The sequence below is a fragment of the Arachis hypogaea genome, chromosome 3 (assembly GCF_003086295.3).
Source record: "Arachis hypogaea cultivar Tifrunner chromosome 3, arahy.Tifrunner.gnm2.J5K5, whole genome shotgun sequence".
Classification (NCBI taxonomy): domain Eukaryota; kingdom Viridiplantae; phylum Streptophyta; class Magnoliopsida; order Fabales; family Fabaceae; genus Arachis; species Arachis hypogaea.
In genome coordinates this window covers 3900868-3922945 of record NC_092038.1, presented here as the reverse complement: position 1 = coordinate 3922945, position 22078 = coordinate 3900868, and the positions used below count along the sequence as shown (strand labels likewise).

At 35.0% G+C, this 22078-nt stretch overlaps 4 protein-coding genes and 1 long non-coding RNA gene across 6 annotated transcripts; 4 read left to right on the top strand and 1 right to left on the bottom strand.

The window, feature by feature from the left end:
- The first annotated feature begins 382 nt into the window (after positions 1-382).
- On the top strand, positions 383-4298 carry LOC112788885 (F-box protein SKIP16). The gene is made up of 5 exons (XM_025830549.3): positions 383-1084; positions 1740-2462; positions 2773-2991; positions 3518-3624; positions 4085-4298. Exons 1-5 carry the CDS (start codon positions 881-883, stop codon positions 4161-4163), a joined length of 1332 nt encoding a protein of 443 aa, XP_025686334.1. The 5' UTR covers positions 383-880; the 3' UTR covers positions 4164-4298.
- Positions 4299-7354: 3056 nt separating this feature from the next.
- Positions 7355-10186, top strand: LOC112788884 (probable transcription factor PosF21). Its single transcript, XM_025830548.3, has 5 exons — positions 7355-7752; positions 7970-8708; positions 8996-9128; positions 9340-9424; positions 9677-10186. Exons 2-5 carry the CDS (start codon positions 8014-8016, stop codon positions 9964-9966), a joined length of 1203 nt encoding a protein of 400 aa, XP_025686333.1. The 5' UTR covers positions 7355-7752; positions 7970-8013; the 3' UTR covers positions 9967-10186.
- A 2345-nt stretch (positions 10187-12531) lies between these two features.
- Positions 12532-14064, bottom strand: LOC112769137 (uncharacterized). Its single transcript, XM_025813571.1, has one exon. It carries the CDS (start codon positions 14062-14064, stop codon positions 12532-12534), a length of 1533 nt encoding a protein of 510 aa, XP_025669356.1.
- Positions 14065-15374: 1310 nt separating this feature from the next.
- On the top strand, positions 15375-17940 carry LOC112788883 (uncharacterized). Of its 2 annotated transcripts, none has more exons than XR_011879460.1 (3): positions 15375-15512; positions 17130-17252; positions 17394-17940. It is a non-coding gene; the product is annotated as an uncharacterized lncRNA (long non-coding RNA). The 2 variants fall into 2 exon arrangements; XR_011879461.1 differs by having other exon boundaries at positions 17397-17559.
- Positions 17941-19757: 1817 nt separating this feature from the next.
- Positions 19758-21845, top strand: LOC112769135 (protein ENHANCED DISEASE RESISTANCE 2-like). Its single transcript, XM_025813557.2, has one exon. It carries the CDS (start codon positions 19764-19766, stop codon positions 20691-20693), a length of 930 nt encoding a protein of 309 aa, XP_025669342.1. The 5' UTR covers positions 19758-19763; the 3' UTR covers positions 20694-21845.
- Positions 21846-22078: the final 233 nt, after the last annotated feature.

Sequence of the window (22078 nt, the reverse complement as noted above, 5' to 3'; positions counted from 1 at the left end):
ATGATGACAACGAATTTTAGACATGAAGTTTAATTTTAATTTTTTTTAATTTATTATTCACATTATTTATAATTATTATTATTTTTTTATATTTTCTCTTATCTAATTTGCAGGCAAAAATACCCGTAAAAAAATATTAACGAAAAGAACTAACATAGCAAATAACTTGAGTGTATTAAGTAATGAAACTAAATAGTAATTTTTTCCCCTCTCTATAAGTTTCAATCTCGCTACGACTAATTTCTAATTATGAATAATGATAGGATTATCTAATAATCTAAGACTTAAAAATATGCGATGAATCATACATAACATCACAACAATTCTATATGGACTTTCAAGTTTTAACTATATCCCAATATTAACGTATGTTTGGACATTCATTTTCATTTTTTTTCTTGTTTTATCTTCTTTTATTGAAAACAAAATTGTTAAAAATTTCAACTACAGAAATTAAAAGCTGAAATAAAGAAATCGAGAACTTTATTTAACGTAAAATCTGGATGTTATATAGGGTAGAAATTCAGATTAACTTCATGTACATGTGAAATTAATAGGTATGATTTGATATATTTGATTAAATTATCATTTCATGTCTCTCAATTATACACGTGAAATTAACTGTAGTGTCAGTTTCAACCGTGATATATATATATTTTTTCAATCATCCGATTGATCCAAGTTTTTATCCCGTTTCAGAAAAAAGAACAGCGGAAAAAAATCCAATTCTTACATCGAAAATACATGGAACTGAATTGATAATCTTATTGGTTGTTCATATTTGCTGGGTCGGCAGCAGAGTTAAGAGTAGTAGCTGAAGCTGAGGCCGAGGCAATTGATGAATGCGAGTGACTGAATTTGAGAGAGAAAGCACGCGATTATGGGGTTGGAATCGCTTGGTGATTTGGCGATTCATGTCATTCTCAAGAAGCTGCCTCCCAAAGACGCTGGAAGGGTTTCCTGCGTCAGCAAAAGGCTTCGTTCTTCTGCCTCCGATGACCTAATTTGGATCAATTTCTGTCGCAACGATCTCTCCCTCTGTCACCCTCTTGATCCTCTCGGAAACCCTCTCCCTTCCTTCAAGGTATCCTCTTCTTTCACCCTTTTACTTTTACTTTTAATTTCAATTCCTTGTATTTCTGATTTTAACTCTGTACCCTAAAAAAGTTCCTTTTTTTTAATGCTGGATTGTGTAATAAAGGTGGGGTTTTTTTTTTTTTGGGGGGGGGGGGGGATGAAAAAAATATTGCGTTGCAAGGGCTTTAGAAGTGGCCAACGAGCCTTTGGCATGGTGGGAAAGGCTTTGGATAGTGGTGATTGGAGAGGAAAAAATTGTCAAAGTTGAGTTTTGTTTTGTTGCTGCATCTTTCAATTTCAAGGAGAATATGGGGTCATATTATGCTGGTTGTCCCTTGGTATCGTTCAACTGTTGAAACTTGAAATGGATAGGTAGGAGCACTCAATATAACTTCACTAGGTTGTTGACTTGGTCCAAATCACTAGCTTCACTCTCTCTCTCTCTCTGCTTTGCAAACACATCTTGTGGAGTTTGGAGAGAATAGAAGAGGGGAGGGAAGGGCTTGTAGTGTAAAGTTATTGGAGTTTTAATTTTTCCTCCAAAACTTCAACTCACAAACACATCCTAAAGTTCCTGTAGTTGTTTTCTGTCTGAATTGATTAGTTTTTTCCCTTTTGCTTTCATGTTGCTGAAAATTCAGACTGTTTCTTTTATTGTGCAGGAAGCTTATCAATCATGGCGTCAAGCTTTTGGGAAGTATCCTTGGTCACTTGTTAAGCGTGTGAAGAGGTGCTGGGACAGAATAGAGGCTTGGCTGAACGATAATTTTCCCGAAGCTAAGGCGACTCTTTGTAAGGGTGCAACAGAAGAAGAGATTCTAGAGTTGGAGAGTGCCTTAAAAGTGAAGCTGCCACTTCCTACTAGGATTATGTATCGCTTTCATAATGGTCAAGAAGTTGAAAAGGCAAATCTAGTAACTCATACATTTGGCAGTTCTTTGGGCATAATTGGTGGTTACTCATTCTATAGTCATTATGTGAACGTGTACCTGTTACCAATACGTCAGGTAATACGAGATACTCTGCAAGTTACGCGTAAATTAGGCTTCTTCAGGAGATCCAAGTATGTTCTTGTGGCTGCTTCGACCACTTACAGTGAAAAGTTGTTTTTCCTCAATTGCACCAATGGTCAACTATATGTCGGAACCAGAAATCTTCTTACAGAAGGGGAAATGATCCCTTGTGTACCCCATGAGCTGATTAAGTTAGGTCATGGGTTGAATAGTGAAGAGCAACAGGATGCCATGCTACTTTGGTTAGAAGAACATGGTCGCCGTTTACAGAATGGATTTGTCAAACTGCATGAAGAAGAAAATGTCAGAGCCATTAATCTTTTCCCTGAAGAACCTCCTCTTTGTTCTACAGCTATAACCAATGGTGTGAAGGTAGGAAAGTAAATACTACCCTTTATAGTTTCTCTTTTGATTCTGTATCTCGGCATGAAAAAGCGAACTGCAATAGTAATAGTTAAGTCAGTTTTCAGAGTTGTATAGGGATTTGGGAAACATGGAATATATAATTATATATGACAAAGTAGTGAACATTTTCCGAAGGTTGTTCACTTTTCCTCATTAGTAATGAGATATTCCAAGTCACTTGTCTATTCTTGTGATTACTAGGTAGTGGACATTTTTATAGCAATATCTTATCTATTATGATTCATTATCATACTAAAACTATTGCTTATTTCTTAAGGTCCGCGCCTCTGCTCTGCTTATCCCTGAGTTGTCGGATCTTCAAGACGATGTTGAAAAATTCTTATTTGCCTATTCAATCCGTATGTCCCTTGAACCTCAAGGATGCATCATTAATGGGGTATCCTTCGACTCTTGCCAGCTTCATTGGAGGCACTGGATAATTCGTGCTGATGATATGGTAGTATCTGATGTTAATGGTGAAGCTGTTATCGGGAAGGTATAATTTCCCTTGTGTATTCTTTTTTCTATTATCTATTTAATATTTAATAATTAATATACTTGCACTGTAGCATGATACAAGTGTGGCTGTTGCAGTGGGTGATCTAAAGTTGCATAATTTTTCCTGAAATTTCAGAAAAAGATATATTAGTTCAGTTTTGACTAGTTTAGGGTGGGTGGTCGTGGGGGTCGGCACATGCAAAATCCAACTTCCCTTTGATTTAGCACTTATCAATATCAAAATTTTAATAAAACAGTTATTTAAGTGCATTCTAACTGAACTAGGTCTAGTTGCTGGAATGGATTATATGCACAAGCCTGTGTCTCTTTAATTTGGTGTAGCTTTATTGTTTGGTCTTGTGTGCATATATTAATTGAGTGCACTTCAGTCAAGTGAAGCTTGTAGCACGGTTAATATAAGTTATACTGTTTTAGTGGTTCTAATTTTCAATAGAGTCACTGCTTGTGGTTAAATGATGTGGTCAAAGTGTCAAACTACTGAATTCTGTGGCATTTCTTTGCAGTTCCCACTTTTGTGTCCAGGTGATAAAGAATTTGTTTATCAGAGTTGCACACATATACCAACATCATCAGGTTCTGTTGAAGGTTCTTTTACATTTGTACCTGGCAGGTATGCATTTGTCTCACTCTTGATTATTGTTGGTGACAAGTGATTTTGTCATGTATGGTCCAACTGTTAATGTAGAAGTCTGTGAATTCCAGTTTGAAGAATCAGACAATTAGCTATGATGAATTCACATTAACTCTATTCCTTGTTAAATCTGAGTACAAACAAAAAGTGTGTTGAAGAGCAAAGTACTTTAGTATTGCAAAATCCAAGCTCAATTTCTTTACCCTTGCGAATATTAAAACTCACTCATTTTTAACACAACTAAGCCTTATCCCGTCATACAGAATCGACTACATAGGTCAAACAATGCCGGACTACCATATTAATACTACCCTGTCATAGATCATCTCTCTTTTCAAGCCATGTATAATCCATTTTTAACATAGATAAATAAGTTGAATTATTATCTTATTTCAATGAGCTAATGTTTCTAACGTTTTCGTGGTATTTATGATTTCAGATTGGCAGAGCCAAAAGGAGACCCTTTTCTAGTTACAGTGGCAAGCTTCCCACTTAAGCTGCCAGATTATGTATTCTGATTGTCATTCTGAATTGGCTAAATTTATCTAATGGCCATTTTCAGCTATGGAATATACTTTGGGTGTATAAAGTTACTTTTAGTGTGACTTTTGTTTGGTGGGGTTGTAACAATTTTACTAGTTATCCTTGCGTAATTTCTCTCTCTCTCTCTCTCTCTCTCTCTCTCTCTATATATATATATATATATATATATATATATATATATATATTTCCTGGAGTTCTTCATTTGTCTCTCCCTTCATTACTTTGTACAAAGTCATTAATATGCAACTTCACATGATATATGTATCCATAGTTATCAAAACCTACTTGCCAATCGATCTAGTCAACATACTGGGTTATTGGGTCAGTATCTAATTAAATAAATTTAATTAAGTATATAAATTGAACTTTAGTAATATATTAAAAAAAATGTAAACAAAATGATAGTTTAGTTGTTAGCTTGTCTCTAACCTAAGGGACCACTTTTAGTAGTTTTTGTTGGTTTTATTCGATTTTGACTGGATTTGATCAATTTTTTATAGGATCAATTATTTATCCGGTTCAACAGCTCACCTGTATTAGTTTAATGTCTGGTTCACCGAATTTTTTGTGAAAACTAATATGTCCAGTTCGGTTTTGAATATATGGATATATTTAGATTTGGGGGATGCTTCCATAAAGACGCAGAAAACGTCTTTTTTTAAAGATATTTTTTAATAATTAAAATTTAACACATATAATAATTTAAATTATGTTATTTTTATCAAAATTAGGTCAGAAAAATTAATTTGATAAATGAATAGTGAATCAAATTTTGAATATGTCTAAATTAATATTATTTTTTATAAAAAATTACTACAATACCCCTATTATATAAAATGATTAAAATACTCTTATTATATATATTAATTTTGAAAATCCTAAATTCTAGCCCTTTTTCTCTATTGTTATAAGGTTAGAATTTAAAGTTTTTAAAATTAATATATATATATATATATATATATATATATATAATAGAGATATTTTAGTTGTGTTTTATAATAGGGATATTATAGTAATTTTTTATAAAAAATATTAATTTACACCAATTCAAAATTTAATTTATTAATTTTTGTGCTAAACTGATTTGTCCACTCTAATTTTAATAAAAATAATATAATTTAACTGATTATATGTGTTAAATTTTAATTTTTAAAAAACATCTTTAGAAAAAGACGTTTTTAACATCTTTATTTAAGTGGCTCCCTTTAGATTTTGCCTAGTAGTGGATGAAACCTATAATTGTGTATGAGTGCGTAACGTGCATGAGTTTGTATGCCTATAAAAATTTACTTTTGTTCTCAAAGTGGTTTCATTATTCGTGAATAATAATAAAAAAAAAAACTTAGTATGTGTTTGAGACTGAGTTATTCTTATACAATACCCAATGGTTAAATATACCATTTTTATTTATTTATTTTACCTTTCTTCTTTTATTACTGTATTATTTAGACAACTAAAATTAAGTTATTCATGAACTTTTAATTCAACTCAAATTTGAAAAATAAGAGTTAGACTAATATTAATGTGGGAATCATAAAATATACAATTATAATGGTAACGAAGTATTAGTTAATAAGGGTATAAATACTAGTTGTTTAAAACATGACATATCTATGGTCTCTATAGTCTAAAGGTGCTTAGGACTTTTGTTGCGGAAATAGTGTTAAATTTTCAGTGTTACAACATGTGATATTCATGCAATCATGCGTACATTTTCTTTTCAAGTATATTTTTTCTGTTTGATTTGACAATCTTATTCTTGTCATGTCCTACTTTAGCAAATCTAAATATGCTTTTAGAGCTTTAATTGATTACTTAGAAAATTCCGCTGTATTGAATTCATTAAATTGCCAACCAAAAAACATAGCTACTACTAATCGGAGATGGATTTTTTTTTTAATTTTTTAATAAAGTATAATTTTTTATTATTTATTTTTATATATTTTTTTATCTCACTCAAAGAATATATGATGAGAGATTATATTTTATTAAATAATTAAAAAAAATCAAAAAGATTTATTTTCTTACTGTTCTGCTGCCTCGTTCTTAATATAGGTTTTTGATTAATTTTTTATTTTATTTATGCAATAATAGATTTATAAGACAGTTTATTATGATTTTTTTTATTTCTTTAATTAAGTGATAATATAAAATAATAGTTGGTTGACTTAATCTAAAATAATTAAATGTAGTATTCAAATTCATCCGTTGTCATGTCAAATTATCAATTAGTCCTTGGCATATTATGTAACGTGATTAACTGAAGAAAAGTACTATTTATTTATCTTGTATTGACAAAAAAAAGCGGATAAACAGAAATGGATTATTTAAGAGTATAAATTGTGATTTTTATCATATATTTTATAAATAGGATTAAAAAAATATAAAAAAATATTAAAAGATTAAAAATTTTATTTTACTCTTTCGATTAAATAAAAAAGAGAAAAAATCTATTTCTGTGTACATATATACTAAAGGAAATTTTAAGCAGATAAAGTATTTGACTATTTTAAGGAAAAACTTAAATTTTAATATTTTACAGGTGTAATTATTCTATTAATTTTATTAAATTTGTAATTAAATTTTTATATTTTTTAATTGAATTCTTACACTATTTTTAATTTTATAATTAAATCATTTTTAGTATAAAAAGTATTAGAATTAACTGATTATTTGTCTACAAATTGAAAGTATCTACAATTAAAATCTAATTAGATCTTTGACTACATATTTTTTGATAGAAATACTTCAATAATTTTAATATTTTGACATGAAAAGAACCTAATTACTAAATCAAAAATAATGTAGAGATCTAATTAAAAAATATAAAAATTTAATTATAAATTCTATAAAATTGTAAAAACTAATTGAATAATTTAATTTATTTTATATGCATATATGAATTTTAAAAATATTATTTATAAGCAAAAAAATTAATTATTAAATATTTATGCATGATTATATAATATTAAATTTATTTTTAATATATATTTATATTTTAATAAGTATTTTGTATTGATAATTAATTTAATAATTGATTTTTTTATATTAGTAGTAATAGTATAATTATATAAACTTTTATTTAATAGTGGTTCTGCTTTGACCAAATTAACTTTCAATTTTTTTCTCTTTCTTCAGAAGTAATTGTTGTTGACTTGCTGAGTTTATAAGAGTTGTTGAAATAGCATTCTGTTGAAGATTTTGGAATCAATTAATGAATAAGATACCAACATTTAATAGCAATTAAGAGAGAGAGAGAGATCATTGGTCTCTCTTAGGATGTTTGGTTTCTGTTCAATGTCCAAATCCCTTTCATTTGAAAACTTTGCTCCTTCCTCCCCGCAGTTACATGTGCCTTTGTTCCTCTCGCCATATCCCAAAACCTTTTTGTCCATTCTCTTCACCTTTCCAACTCACACATACATAAACAACAACACATTCTATGTCTCAGTTCTCTCCCTTTTTGGGCTGTTTCAACCTTTGGATCCTTCCCATCTCACACTTTCCTCTGCTCTAAGCCACACTCCAAAAAGTTGTCTTTTTTATCATCTTTCAGGCTCTAAGGTACAAACTTTTTAGCTTTCACGAGTGTTCATATTTGTTCTTTAACTGCCCATGTTCTATTATTTGTAGCTTCCAGAATTAGTTTACATTGATTTTCATAGTTTTGTTTGTTTATGTATCCTTATGAGATATGATTTCAGCTGAATTGAAATTGAGGCTTATTGTTTGCTTATGTTACTAAGGCTATGCATTTTTTTATGTTTGATTTTCTTTTTAGTAATTAGTAGGGTTTTGGAGTAGTTAATCAATTGGATAATCTTCATGGATAAGGACAAATCCCCTGGTCATGGTGGAGGTTTTCCTCCTTCTGCTGGCCATTTTTCGGGATTTTCAGCCTCAGCAACCCCTTTTAATGTGAAATCAGAGTTACCATCTTCATCAGCATTGCTTCCTCCTCTGCCAGTTCCGGCTGCAACCTCGGACTCTGCTAGTTTTAGTCATGACATTAGCAGAATGCCTGATAACCCTCCGAGAAATCGAGGCCATAGGCGTGCTCATTCAGAGATTCTCACTTTGCCGGATGATATTAGCTTTGAAAATGACCTTGGCATAGTTGGAGGAGGTGCTGATGGGCCCTCATTCTCCGATGACACTGAGGAAGACCTACTGTCCATGTACCTTGATATGGATAAATTCAATTTGCCGGCCGCTACAGGCGAGTTTGGAATTGGGGAGACTTCAATTGGTGGTGCAGCAACAGCAGCAGCAGTAGCATTGAGTTCAGCATTGGCATCAGGAGCCGGTGCCGCCTCTTCAGAAGACAACACTGCTGTTGGGACTAATGGAAGGCCTAGAGTGAGGCACCAGCATAGCCAGTCCATGGATGGATCCACAACCATCAAACCTGAGATTTTAGTCTCTGGCTTGGAAGAGGCCTCAGCAGTTGATTCCAAGAAGGCTATTTCGGCTGCCAAGCTTGCCGAGCTTGCCTTAATTGATCCAAAGCGTGCCAAGAGGTACCATTTTTTAAGCCACACCCAAATTGTTACTTGAATTTAGTGGTGCTTATTTACCTTCCCTAGTCTGCTTTCTTGCTATATCTGTCTTGTATGCGGATTTCAATGTATATCTTGGACTGAATTGCTTACTCGAAAGGCTTCATTAGCATACCTTTCTATTCAAGTAGATTAACCCTCCACCTTATTCATGATTGGAATTTTTGTGTTCCTATTATGTACATTTTGTTTTAGTTCACATTTGAAAAGAATTACACTGTAACTAATACTGCTTAGTTGGGTAACAGGATATGGGCAAATAGACAGTCTGCTGCTAGGTCGAAAGAAAGGAAGATGCGCTACATCGCCGAGCTTGAAAAGAGGGTACAGACATTGCAAACAGAAGCAACATCCTTGTCTGCACAATTAACTATCTTGCAGGTGTGTATTATCTAATCATCTGTATCTGATTTTACAGTGTTTTCTACTTTACAGTTTACTCCACTTGTATCAACTCGCGACTGTGATTTATATATGTTTAAACTTCTATCTTCTCAGTGGTGTGTATTGTTATTATTTACTATGTCACTTTCTGATTGAAAAGCTCTTTTGGAGGAAAAATAATCAATTCATTTTGGTATCTTATGAGCAGAGGGATACAGGTGGACTGAATGCCGAAAACAATGAGCTGAAAGTGCGGGTGCAATCGATGGAGCAACAAGTTCACTTGCAAGATGGTAAGCTCATGCTGAAAACAACCTTGTAATGTTTCTTAACTTATTATGGCACATTTTGATGTATTGTGTATTACTACTTAGAAATTGGAATTTTGTTGAAGTTGATACACTTGTCATACTATTGCCTTCACTTTAGAAACCATTCCATGAAAGTCAAATTTGAATTTTGAATGTGCAAAGGTAGGTGATCCTGAATCTGATCTTATATCTCAGTTGCTATAAGAATCAATTCATTTATATTTTCGTGTGTAGCGCTTAACGATGCATTAAAAGAGGAAATTCAGCATTTGAGAGTCCTTACCGGACAAGCTTTGCCAAATGGAGGAGCACCTATGAACTTTGCTTCATCAGTTGGAGGAGAACAACAATTCCAATCCAAAAATCAGTCCATGCACACCATTTTAGCTGCCCAGCAGTTACAACAACTCCAAATTCGCTCGCGGAAGCAACAGCATCAACAGCAGCTATTCCAGAACCATCAACCTCAGCATCTGCAGCAGTTTCAGCAGCCACAACCACCACAGCAACAACAGGAACATTAGCATAGAATTTTAGGAACTGCACCACAATTACCCTTTAGTTTGTGTTGAGTCTAGAGTTTAATTTAGGACATAGTCATTCTATTATCCCTTATTCAAGAACAGTAGAAATGGTTCTAATAGTTAGAGATTAAGGATCAGATTTTATATCTTTGCCATGCAAACTAGTCTTCTTGTACCTTTAGCTATGGTAATGGATCATGGAGGTAGATTTTTTTTGTTAGTTAAATCTTGCCATCAGTTTCTTATGGTTTCAACTTTCAAGTTCAACTACACTTTTGTTTGTATTGGGTGAGTTTTTTATTTTAGGCATCAAAACCTAGAGGCTAGAGTAGACAAAAAGATACAAGATAAAGGTGCTTTTCTTTTTTTCTTTTTCTTAGTTAATTTGAAAGGTATTTTCTAAAATAGTTTTATATATTATTTAAATAAAATGAAACCGCAGATATATCTTGTAATCTTAAAGTTGAGTTAAGCTTTCCTCCAAGAATTATGTCCTTGGCCCTTATAATAAACGAGGGATTCAAAATCACTAATTTAAATACTTTTTTCATCCCTAATTCCAATCGAAGCATTGATATTTGAATTTTATTACTAAGAATCTAACTATACTTTTACAAGAGATAAAACCATTAAGATTTTTATTGGAAAAATCTAAAAGAATTCTATTAAAAATAAATATATTAAGATTTTAATTTATTCTATAGTCTATATTAAAAAAATAATCATACAACGTATACACTAAAAATTAACTATTAAAACAATCATGTATATATAAAATATATAGTGTAAATAAATTAAATAATACATATTTACATATATATATACAAACTGATTTGATAATTGAATTTTTATGTGTATATAATAATTTTATTAAAAAAATTAAAAAGAAAAACAAACATACGTATGTATCAATAATTCAAGAAATTATTTTTCTTATGGAACTCATGTTGGTGTATTGGGTGAATATTGATGTATGAGGTGTTTTGCTGAAATGTGGACCGGAGTCAATACGCCGGGGGCGTAGTGTCAGAGTCGGTTAGTAGCTCCCCATCAACACGTTGGAGGGCATGGTGAAGTGGCGACCAGAGACTGGTGGCAGACCCCTGCCAACACGCGGGGGGTGTGGTGCTGTGGAACCCGTGAAGCGGTTGTTGGGTTCCAATGTTGCAGCAGTAGCACGGGGGGTGGGGTGTTGCAGACCTGTCTGCATGCAGGGAACAACCTCCCACTCCGGTAACCAGCAAGAGCCCTAAACCCCACTATAAATTCCATCTCTTCCCTTCTGTTGAAGCACAATGAGTGTGCTGAAGGGGGTTACAACTGAGAGTGAAAAAAAGAGTATACAGTGTGTTAAAAAAGAGTGTGTTGATAATAGTTTAAAAGAAGAAGAGGGTATTAGTAGTAGTAGTGTGTAGTGAGAGTTGTGGTGTAGAAAAAAAATATTGAAAAAAAATATTATTAGTTTGTAGTGACTAAAAAATGGTATGTAATTATACAGCACCGGAAGAACATATTATCAATTATTTGGATCACCTCAGCATGCAGTGTTTGAGCCGTTTTTTTATTATATACCACAGCCACCGGACCACAGTCATGGTAACCGTCACATTCAGGGCAGTCACCACTCTCAGAGAAGCCACCACTCTCGGCACTCTCAGCACAACCACCACTCTCAGCACTCTCAACACGGTCATCAGGGTCAGTCCGGCCAGCTTTATCAGCCCATACTTACCATTCCTGCCGGTCATGATTGGTTTGACTTTTTTGTCGACGACAACAGAGATTAGCAACTACAGCATTGGACCAACGCTGGTTTGGATGGTTGGTCAGATTTTAGTTTTATACCTTCACCGTCACTATCGGCTGATCCACATAGGGCATCAGTAGATATGGGCCATGGTATACGCCGTCCTACTTCCGACCACACGTCAGGGGGTGCGTCGTGTGATAGTGGTTTTATCCAGTGGGAATACACAGTTGTTGACGAGTACAACCCTGGTGCATCCGCTCCAACTGAGGCAGGTGGGTCGGCCATATGACCTACGGACGAAGCGAAATCCACCTGATAGGTATACTCCGTCGCAGTTCGGTCAGGGCGTGATGGGTAAGGGACTGAACTGGTTGGTTCGAAAGAAGTGAGCTTGGGTTTAGGATTTTTAGCTTTAATTTTAAGAATTAAGTTAATGTAATTCGTATTTAATGTTTTGTTTGTTAACCTATGTATTCCGTAGTTAATCTTTTGTATGATAATTCACGAAAACAATTGATGATAATATTAACCTGACATTAAACATCAATGGATAGACTCAAATTAAAAAATACAAGCACGACTAACATCAAAAGCATCGCGTAAACAAAATGCAAATTTAAAAATACAAACACGACGATTTTAAAAATCATTCACTAGCAAACACAAAGACCAAAAAAGACCTACGAACCATCTTCGTCATCTGCACCACTCGGTCCAGCACACTGAGGACATCGACTCCGACTATGACCCTGAGCACCACAGAGATGGCATATCCGAGGAACACGCATGTCGCGTGAGTCCATTTCATTCAAATATCAAGTCAATTTGGGCTGACCTTTCGACGTTCGCCTCAAGGCGGGATTAGCGACCAATGTGGGTCCCTCATAAGCAGGCCATGTCTCGGGATCACCTAATGGTGTGAACTCAAATCTATATACCTTACGAACTTCTGTCATCTTGTACACATCATGCACATACAACTGCCAATCGAGACGCTGGTTAGCACAACAAGCAATAACATGGCGACATGGTAGTCGTTCAACCTGAAAGTGCCCACAGTCACACGTCCGTCGCGCAAGATCAACAACTAATACCTTTCCGCTAGTCATTTCGCGCACCTCAATTACTTCATTTCGTCTATCAAACCGGTGCACAACTATATTCCCAGCCTGTCGTATATTTGCTTCTATCCGCTGTTGTGCAAATACTGAGTAAGTAAATCCAGCACGCTTCCGTTCGTGAGTCTCGGCACTCTTCCGTGTAAATAGTTCATTTAACCGATAATATGTTGCTCGAACCAGCGCCAACACAGGTAGATTACGGGCACCCTTCAACACTGAGTTAATGCACTCGATAAGGTTCGTCGTCATATGGCCCCATCGATGTCCCTCGTCGAATGCCAATACCCAATGTCTGAGTCCAATGGCATCGCACCACCTGACATATGCCTCGCCTCGCTCTTTCAACCTTTTATAGTTGATGTTGTACTCCTCCACCGTTCTTGAATACCCTATGTTGACAACAAGCTTTTGCAAGTGAGGGACTTTGAATGCTCTTAGGAAGTTGCTGCCGATGTGCCTTATACAAAACATCCACCATGCTCTTGGAGGTTGCCAGTCACCTCCGGAACGATTTATTGCTGCCCGGATTGACTCATGCTGGTCTGAGATCATACCCACACCGTCTTTTCTAACAACATACATTCGCAGATTCTTGAGAAAGAAGTGCCACGCATCAGTTGTCTCCCCTTCCACCAAGGCAAAAGCGATAGGCACAATGTTCTGGTTCCCATCTTGTGCAACAGCGACTAGAAGTGTACCCTTATATTTTCCGTACAGGTGTGTGCCGTCAACCTGAACTAGGGGCTTGCAATGCCTGAATACCCTAATGCATGGATTGAAACTCCAAAATACGCGATGAAGTATTTTTACACCATGCGCCTCCTCATTCCCGTTGTACAGTGGTCGTGTTTCTATTTGGACAACTGAACCAGGCATCTTCTGAACCATGACCGAGAGCCACCATGGCAAGGCTTGGTAAGAATCCTCCCAACCGCCGAAAACTTTGGCTATGGACTTCTGCTTTGCCAACCAAGCCTTTTGGTAACTGATGGTATAGTTAAACATTGACTGAACTTCCGCTATTATAGATTTCACCTTGATGGACGGGTCAGTCTCGACCATTGGTGTTATCGCCTCAGTAACTATATCCGAGTCCAACTTGGAATGATCTTGTGAAATCGTTCCCATTGTGCACGTGTGCCTACCGTTGTATCTGCGTATCTCCCAACAACCTTTTTTCTGTATCAAGCTGGCTCGGATAAGCCAGTCGCACCCATGCCCATACATCTTGCATTTTGCATAGAACGTCTGTGCCTCAGACTCATACACATCATAGTCAACTCCTCTAGAGATAGTGTAACTTCTAATTGCTGCGACGACTGACTTTCTAGAATTGTATTCCATTCCAATCCGAAACTCTCCGTCCTCATAATCAGCAACAGCTACAGAAAGCCAAAATCATCATTTATTTATCAATCCAAAGTATAAATTAGCAAAAACTTATTATTTAGTCAACACGTGCCTATGTTTGTATATTCCGGAAATTCCAGGGCATGCATGGCGTTGAGATCCAACTCACGCATAAAAGGTGGAACGTACATCGGTTGACTGCTCGAGGGATGAACCACTACATTGTCCGCCGCTGCCTCAACTCCCACATCATTATCCTCGTCTTCGTCGCCGGCTTCATAAGTGGCTTCGAAGTCCTCTTCACTGTCACTATTCATTCCTTCGTACACTGCAGCTTTATCATCTTTGATATCTAAATCATTTTGAATCCCTACTGCCTCTACGGCTTCAAACTCAACGTACAACTCAATCTGTGGCTGTCGTATCTGAGACTGTCGGTGAATTTGAAACATATTCTGCATACTCGCTTCATCAGTGATCGGCATGGTAGCAAACTGTATTAGACCACCAAAAATTACAACTGGTTTCCGGTACAGAATTCTGCTCACTCGCATTGGCATATCGTTCTCCATGCTTTGACAGAGACCGTTATGAAGCTCTATTAACGTCATGGTGCATGGAATCACAAATGAAAACGGATTCTGGCACACAAACCTCACTCCCTCATGAGTATTCCGTATTATCTCACCATTGTGATACACCACCAAATTTGCGGTACCCTCCATTACACTCCCAACACACTCAAAAAACTCTCAAAGCACACACTTATTCTAAATGAAAATGGTACCGAAATCTGCTTTATATAGAGGGCAGCATTAAACACGCCCCCACGTGCTGCATGCCTCATCCAATCGCATGTTGCCATGTGTCAGCACGCCCCTGCGTGCTGACTCAGCACGCCCACCACGTGTAGCCTGCCTTAGCCAACCGAGATCTGCCACGTGTTAGCACGCCCCTGCGTGCTGACTCAGCACGCCCCCACGTGCTGCCAGGTGGCCTCCACGCCCCCGGCGTACTGCATATACCACGCCCCCGCGTGCTGCCAGGTGGCCTCCACGCCCCCGGCGTGCTGCATATACTACGCCCCCGGCGTGTTGAACTCTGAACTCGACACAACTCAAGTTCCTTCCTTTCCTACGTTTTCGAGTTCCTCTGCTCTCATTCTCTGAACCCTTTTCCTGTTCCCTCAGTTGGAGAAAGAAAACACGAAAATCCCCTATGATCCCCTTCTTCCACATCACAAAGGCATTAATGAATGAGTAAGAAGCTGTAACCCTCACTTGCAGGACTAAAATTCCATCAACATTTAACACTTCCACCTAACAGTAAGACTCATTTCTCAATTATGCATGTTCATTTTTTCTCCGAGATTGGGAATAACTATGTATGCTTTTGCCATGAACCAGGTCAGTGGTTTTGATTAGGGCTAAAATTCTTTCTGACTACTCATTCCTGTTTTTATGATTATGATTCATTTTTGAAAGGATTTTTAGAATAAAAAACATCAATTCAATTTGTGAGTAACTTGTATGATTCTGCTGGCTGTAACATTGTGTTATGTGAAACAAGTTTTTTTTTTTTTAAATATTGATTATGTTTTTGCTAGGAGTATGTGCATTGAGTTGCATGATGGAGATTTTCTCCAATGTTGTGTCTGCGAGTTTGCTACTACGGTATTTATTTTCTTTGGACCATGCTTGATTGAGTGATTTCCTTGGACTTGTATTGTATGCATTTGATTCCCAGTTGTGAAGCAAAAGAAGATTTTTATAATATTGTTGTCTTACGCAATAATTATGATTCATGCTCTTCGATTAGGTTTGCATATTTATTGATGATATATGGTGTGTGATAAATGCATGAAATTGAACAAATCGAAATAGTGCTTGAAGTATATATTGGGTATGTTTGTCTAAGATCCTAGGGGAAGTACTTCTTTGTTAGTAGTGGTAGAAACAAAGGTTGTTGTGTTTAGATATAATGGTTGAAGTACATTTTATTAGAAGTGTTAAATTATTTGGGTGAGAAACTTAAAAAGTACTTTTCTTGAATTATTTGGAAAAGGGTAACTATTGTTGCAGTATGTTGGCAACACAAGCAAGGCTTTTGCAGGCTTTTGAATTTTAGAAAATTGGCCTTCATGAAAGATACAAATGATGATGTATGTGGGGCCTTAAACTATCAAGATAGTGAGTCCAAAGGCACGGAAGAAGTAGATGAACTTGACATTAGTTGGAGTAATTGCTTGAATGGGTACTATGAGCCTTGTGAGCCAATATCAGGGATGTCATTTCCTTCAAACAATGCAGTGAAATCATTCTATAAGCAGTATGCTCGTAGAAAAGGATTCAAGTTTAGATAAGAAATTCAAGAAGAAAAGGAAGTGATGGAAATATGCATTACTTCGTGCTAGCATGTACACAAAAGGGAAATCACCAATCATTGAAGCAATCTCCAACAGAGTATCAATGTGGAGCCAAAATTACAGTTTCCTTGAAGGAAGATAGATTATGGTACATAATGAAAGCTGTGCTTGAACACTCTCATGAACTTCTTCCTACAAAGTCAATGATGTTCAAAGTAAACAAAAACGTCAGTGTGCATGTGAAGAGAACAATGGAAACCAATCATGAAACGAGGATGAACAAGTTCTTCCGATCTCTTGTTCATGATTCAGAAGAGAATGGAAGTTTATCTTTTGTCGAACAAGAACTAAGAAATCATGTTAAGAAGGAAGGCTTTTGAGGAGGTTTTTTACAAAGATGTGAGAGCAAGAACGGTTTTTTTCTATGATATAGACTTTGATGATAATTTCCAAGTGAAAGATGTATTTTGGGTGGATGTAAGAAGTAAGGCAACATATGATTCATTTGGGGATGTGGTTAATTTTGATACAACATACCTGACAAATAACTATTACATGCCATTTGTTGCATTTACAGGTACTAATCATCATGGACAATCTGTTTTATTTGGCTGTGGTCTACTTTCAACTTACAACGTCGAGGCCTTCGTGTGGTTGTTTCAATCTTGGCTTCGTTGCATGTCGGGGAATCCTCCTAAAGGTATTGTTACTGACCAATGAACATCAATTCAAGATGCAACCAAGTTAGTCTTTCCAACAACCCGGCATAGGTAGTGTTTATTGCATATCATGAAAAAAGTACCTGAAAAGTTGAATTTTTTGGCTAAACATAATATGCTAGAAGATTCAATGAAGAGGGTAATTCATGACACTATGACAAGGTGAATTTGAAGACCAGTGGAATCAGTTCATCAGAGAACTCGATCTATAAGACAATCAATGGTTGAGTGAGCTGTACAATGAGCGACATAGATGGGTCCCAAGCTTCTTGAAGAATGATTTTTGGGCAGGAATGTCTACTACTCAAAGAAGTGAGAGCAAACATGCTTTCTTTGATGGATATATTGACTCCACTACTTCTTTGCGACAATTTCTTGAGCTGTATGATAAGTTCCTCCATGACAAGGCAGAAGAAGAATTTGAAGCAGATTTCCGGTCATTTAACACTCTGATATCTTGGTTGTTTCTCTCACAAATGAAAATGGAGGTACATGGAAAGAAAGAAAATGGTTTCCATTTTGGCCTTCTTTCTTATGAGTTGGAACTGTACCTTATTGATGTTGCACAATGAATTAGATGATGTATGTATAGGTATATTGGTATGTAATTATCACTTCTCTAAATGATTTAATTTCTGAATCCAAATATTTCACCACTTCTGCTTTCAATACTGTGTGCATATGCGGATGTTTATATTAATATATGATAATAGCAATATCAATAAGTAAAGCAAAAGAAACTGAGAATCACTTTTGTAGCATCAGCACCATGTACTGTCAAATAAAATTTTATGATTGAATCCATGAAATTTCGAAGTTGCAGATGCAAGGATAGTTGATCCTGGTATAGGAATTAATTCAAATGTGTGTTGAACCAACTAAAAGAGAAACTTGGATTTGGAAATGGCAAGATATATCAAAGTTTGAATCAAAGAGAGGTCAACATTGGAATGCCACAAAAATAAACGATCATTGAAGCAGTTGCATTATGATGATTCATACTTTGTACATGTTTCAACTTCTCTCTATAGACTATTATGCAATATCATTTTTATATTGTTATTTTAAGCAAATATTGATACTAACTTCTTTTATATGAATTTAAGTCATATTCTCTTCTAATAATTTTATTTTCTAATAATTTTAATTATTTGGCGAAACATAGAAATCAAACAATCAACTATTGCGAAATTATTACAAGCAGCACAAGTTTTTCTATTCCTTTTTTTTAACGGGTTTGCAAAATTTTCAATTATTCAAAGCATTATTTATATTATTCATCGATTATAGGAACTAATTTAACTCACACTAAAGATGACATACCAATTAAGAGATTAAAGAGAAAGAAAAATAAAGAAATTCAAGACACATTTTTATATGAAAAATATACATACAAAGATAGAACCAAAAAACAATAAAAAATGTATACAAGTCAACCATTCAAAAAGAACATGTACTCATAAGAATCGATTATGTTACGTATACACCAACATCAGCTATTAGTATAAAATACATATTAAAATATAAATATATATTAAAAATAAATTAAATTACTTATGTATTTATACACAAATACATTAGTGATTGATTTTAGTAGTTGATTTTCATGTTCAAATAACATTTTTGAAACTCTTTTCACGAAAATATGTTATTCGCGTATACTGAGTAGACAAATATGGGTTGGTATTTTTATTATACGAAAAAGAATAAACAGTTAAGTACACGAAATATTTCTCATTTTTTCCTAATCGTTAGAAATATAAAGAAAGTCATTACAAACTAAAAATCCATGTTCTTGATCCTGAAGCATGTTCTAAATATGAATGAACAAAACCCTGATTATTCCAGATCAAATTTGTGATATAATGGTGGATCCTAATACCTGAGATTCTTCTGGCTAGTCCTGCATTGTACTTGTATTCCACTGTATTATTGTACATATACGTACAGGTATGTATATGAATTTATTATGAATATTCTACGTGCACATGCACAATTCATGCAATGCATCATTATACTATGGATCTATTGTTGAAAATTACCAGATCTGTTAAAATTATGCACAAACCAGACATGTTTGCTTTGATTTCGGATCCAAAACTCATCATCATAATAGAGTCGTAATGCAGAAAAGTGTTGAGGGCTTTTTAGTTTTTAGTATTACAGTTCAATTTCTTTCAAAAAAAAATGTAGGAAAGGCATAGCTATGAACAATGTCCTACTCTGGTGCCAAACATATTTAGTCGACATTTTCTCAACATTTCTAGTTATTTTGCCAATTTTGGAAAGCATAGATCATGTTTTGCCGATTAAGATGTGTTATTTGTACTCATTTTGTCTTATACATTGAGTTAACACACAGTCACACACCACTAATCTGGTGTTAGAATCGTGTGTCGACTCAATGTATAAGACAGAATTCTAAAAACAACCTCTTTACCATTTAATTGCAATTGTATAAACTTGTCTATTTCTCAGAAACTGTACACACTATGGCCAAGCGTGGTGGCGAAAAGAAATGTGGATGGATAGAGAGAATAAAATCTGAAGGAGCTGTTCCATATCTTGAATCAGATAACAGTTCAAATTGTTGGTTTACACCTCCTGGATCTGCATTCAAGGTTAGAGGTTCTGATTACTTGAGAACAAAGGTTAAAATCCCTGGTGGTGATTATCTGCTACAGCCTATTGGATTTGATTGGGTCAGAGGTTCTGTGAAAATAAATGAGATTTTGAGAAATCGAAACAACATAGTTAGGAAGATCATTGAAGAGGAGTTTCCAGATAGTGATAATAGGCCTTTTATTTGGGCATTCAACCTTCAACTTCCAACCAAGGATAACTATTGTGCTGTCATGTATTTTGCATCCAAAGAACCATTCCCTGAAGGTTCCTTGGTAGACAAGTTTCTGAAAGGCGACGATGCGTGGAGAAACTCGAGGCTTAAGTTGATTGCTAACATTGTTAAAGGTCCTTGGATTGTAAAGAAGGCGGTTGGTGAGCAAGCAATATGCATAATTGGGAGAGCACTTGCTTGTAAGTACTGTGTGAGAGCAAATTTCATAGAGGTAGACATTGATATTGGATCTTCCATGGTTGCAACTGCAATAGTTCATTTGGCATTTGGCTATGTGAAAACTTTAACTGTTGATCTGGCTTTTCTTCTTGAGGGCCAAACTCAATCTGAGCTACCGGAGAAACTGCTTGGTGCGTTGAGGTTTTGTAGCCTTGATCCTGCTTCTGCTACACCAATTTTGCCTTCACCTTCCATGAGTAGCAGTTCACTAAACCGATCTTTGTCAATGAGGTTATGGAAGTCTATAGGGAATATTCTTCTTCCAGGTTCTCAAGAAGATGGTTTTGCTTCTCCTCCTGCATCTCAAAGCGCTGCCACAAAGGATATTCATGTGAAGAAATGGTGAGTATCTTCAATTCTGATCTCATTTTTCTATTTTCATTTTAGTGGTTTCTGTTTTTAGAATCTTGGGAAGGAAAAAAAAATGATGAAAACAATAAAATCATATTTTCTGTCTTCACCTCTTGTTTTCTTTTTTCTTCGTAAGATTTTAGAAACAGAAAACAATGATAATGAAAATAGAAAATGAAAGCGTAAACCAAACGCGCCTTTAAGTTTTAAATCTTTCAATGTAAACTCTCTCTTTGTGATTCCTTAATCAATGTTCTTACAGCACTAATTAGCCCTTCAAGTAATTCAATAAATTTTCTTCTTGGAACATAATGTAACTGTTTTCTAAACCTGATTTAGACCATTATTTTTAGCTTTTTTGTTACAAACATAGCTTCTTTAAAAGAGATGAATAGAAAAGAGGAGAGAATTGGAAAGAAAGCAATGAATGAATGAATGAATGAATGCTTTTTTCCTGGTTAGCTTATAAATTTGCTTATTGTTTTGTAAATATCATGATTCAGCATTAGCATTTTGATTATGTTACTGTTACTCTCTTTTGTGTCCACAGATATACTGAAGGTTTTGAAGAGAAATGGAGAGTTTCCATTAAAGTTGGTTATTCTTTTCACAATTTCTTTTCCTATGGTCGAATCCAAAGCATCATCCATTGCAAGAGCTAGCTCTTAGTGTTATTGTTATTATTAATATTATTACTATTTATTTAATACTTTTTATATGGCTGCAGAAAAATACACTTCCCCCAATTCTTTTTAGCTGGATATATAGATCTTTCTTAGTAATAAGCTTATGAAAATTTTTATAGTTGAGAGATTTGTTGTTATTGTCTTTGGGGCATACCTGTTTTTTGGGAATTCAGAATTGCCTCAACTTTTATGGTGCTACATTGTGTAAATTATCTTTAACAGTGATTCTAGTACTTATAACTTCTAAGCATAATTGGCGACTTAAATCAAAGGAAGAAAGAGGCAACCTCGAGATTTGGCACAAAAACATAGATATATAGATATGATCTAACATTTTCTTGTGACATCTATCATAAGTTAAATCTACATTTCCAAAGCTTTGAAAAAAAAAACATAAACAAAACAAACAAAAACCAACTATGATACCAATATTTCTAAACCAAAAAGCAAACATATTATATTAAAGAGTGAATACCCAACCCGGCCCTTGATAATTACTTCGAAAGGACTACGAGACCCCAACAAAAAAAAAAACACTTAACTCGGCCCCTAAACTTAATTTTTATGGGACTAATTAGCGCATGTGCAAAATAAAACAAAAAAAAACACTAAATCTCAAAGGCCGGATTGGATATTTTTTTTGTTAAAGACCTCGTTATCTTTCAAGATAATTGTCAGGGACCGTTTAATATTT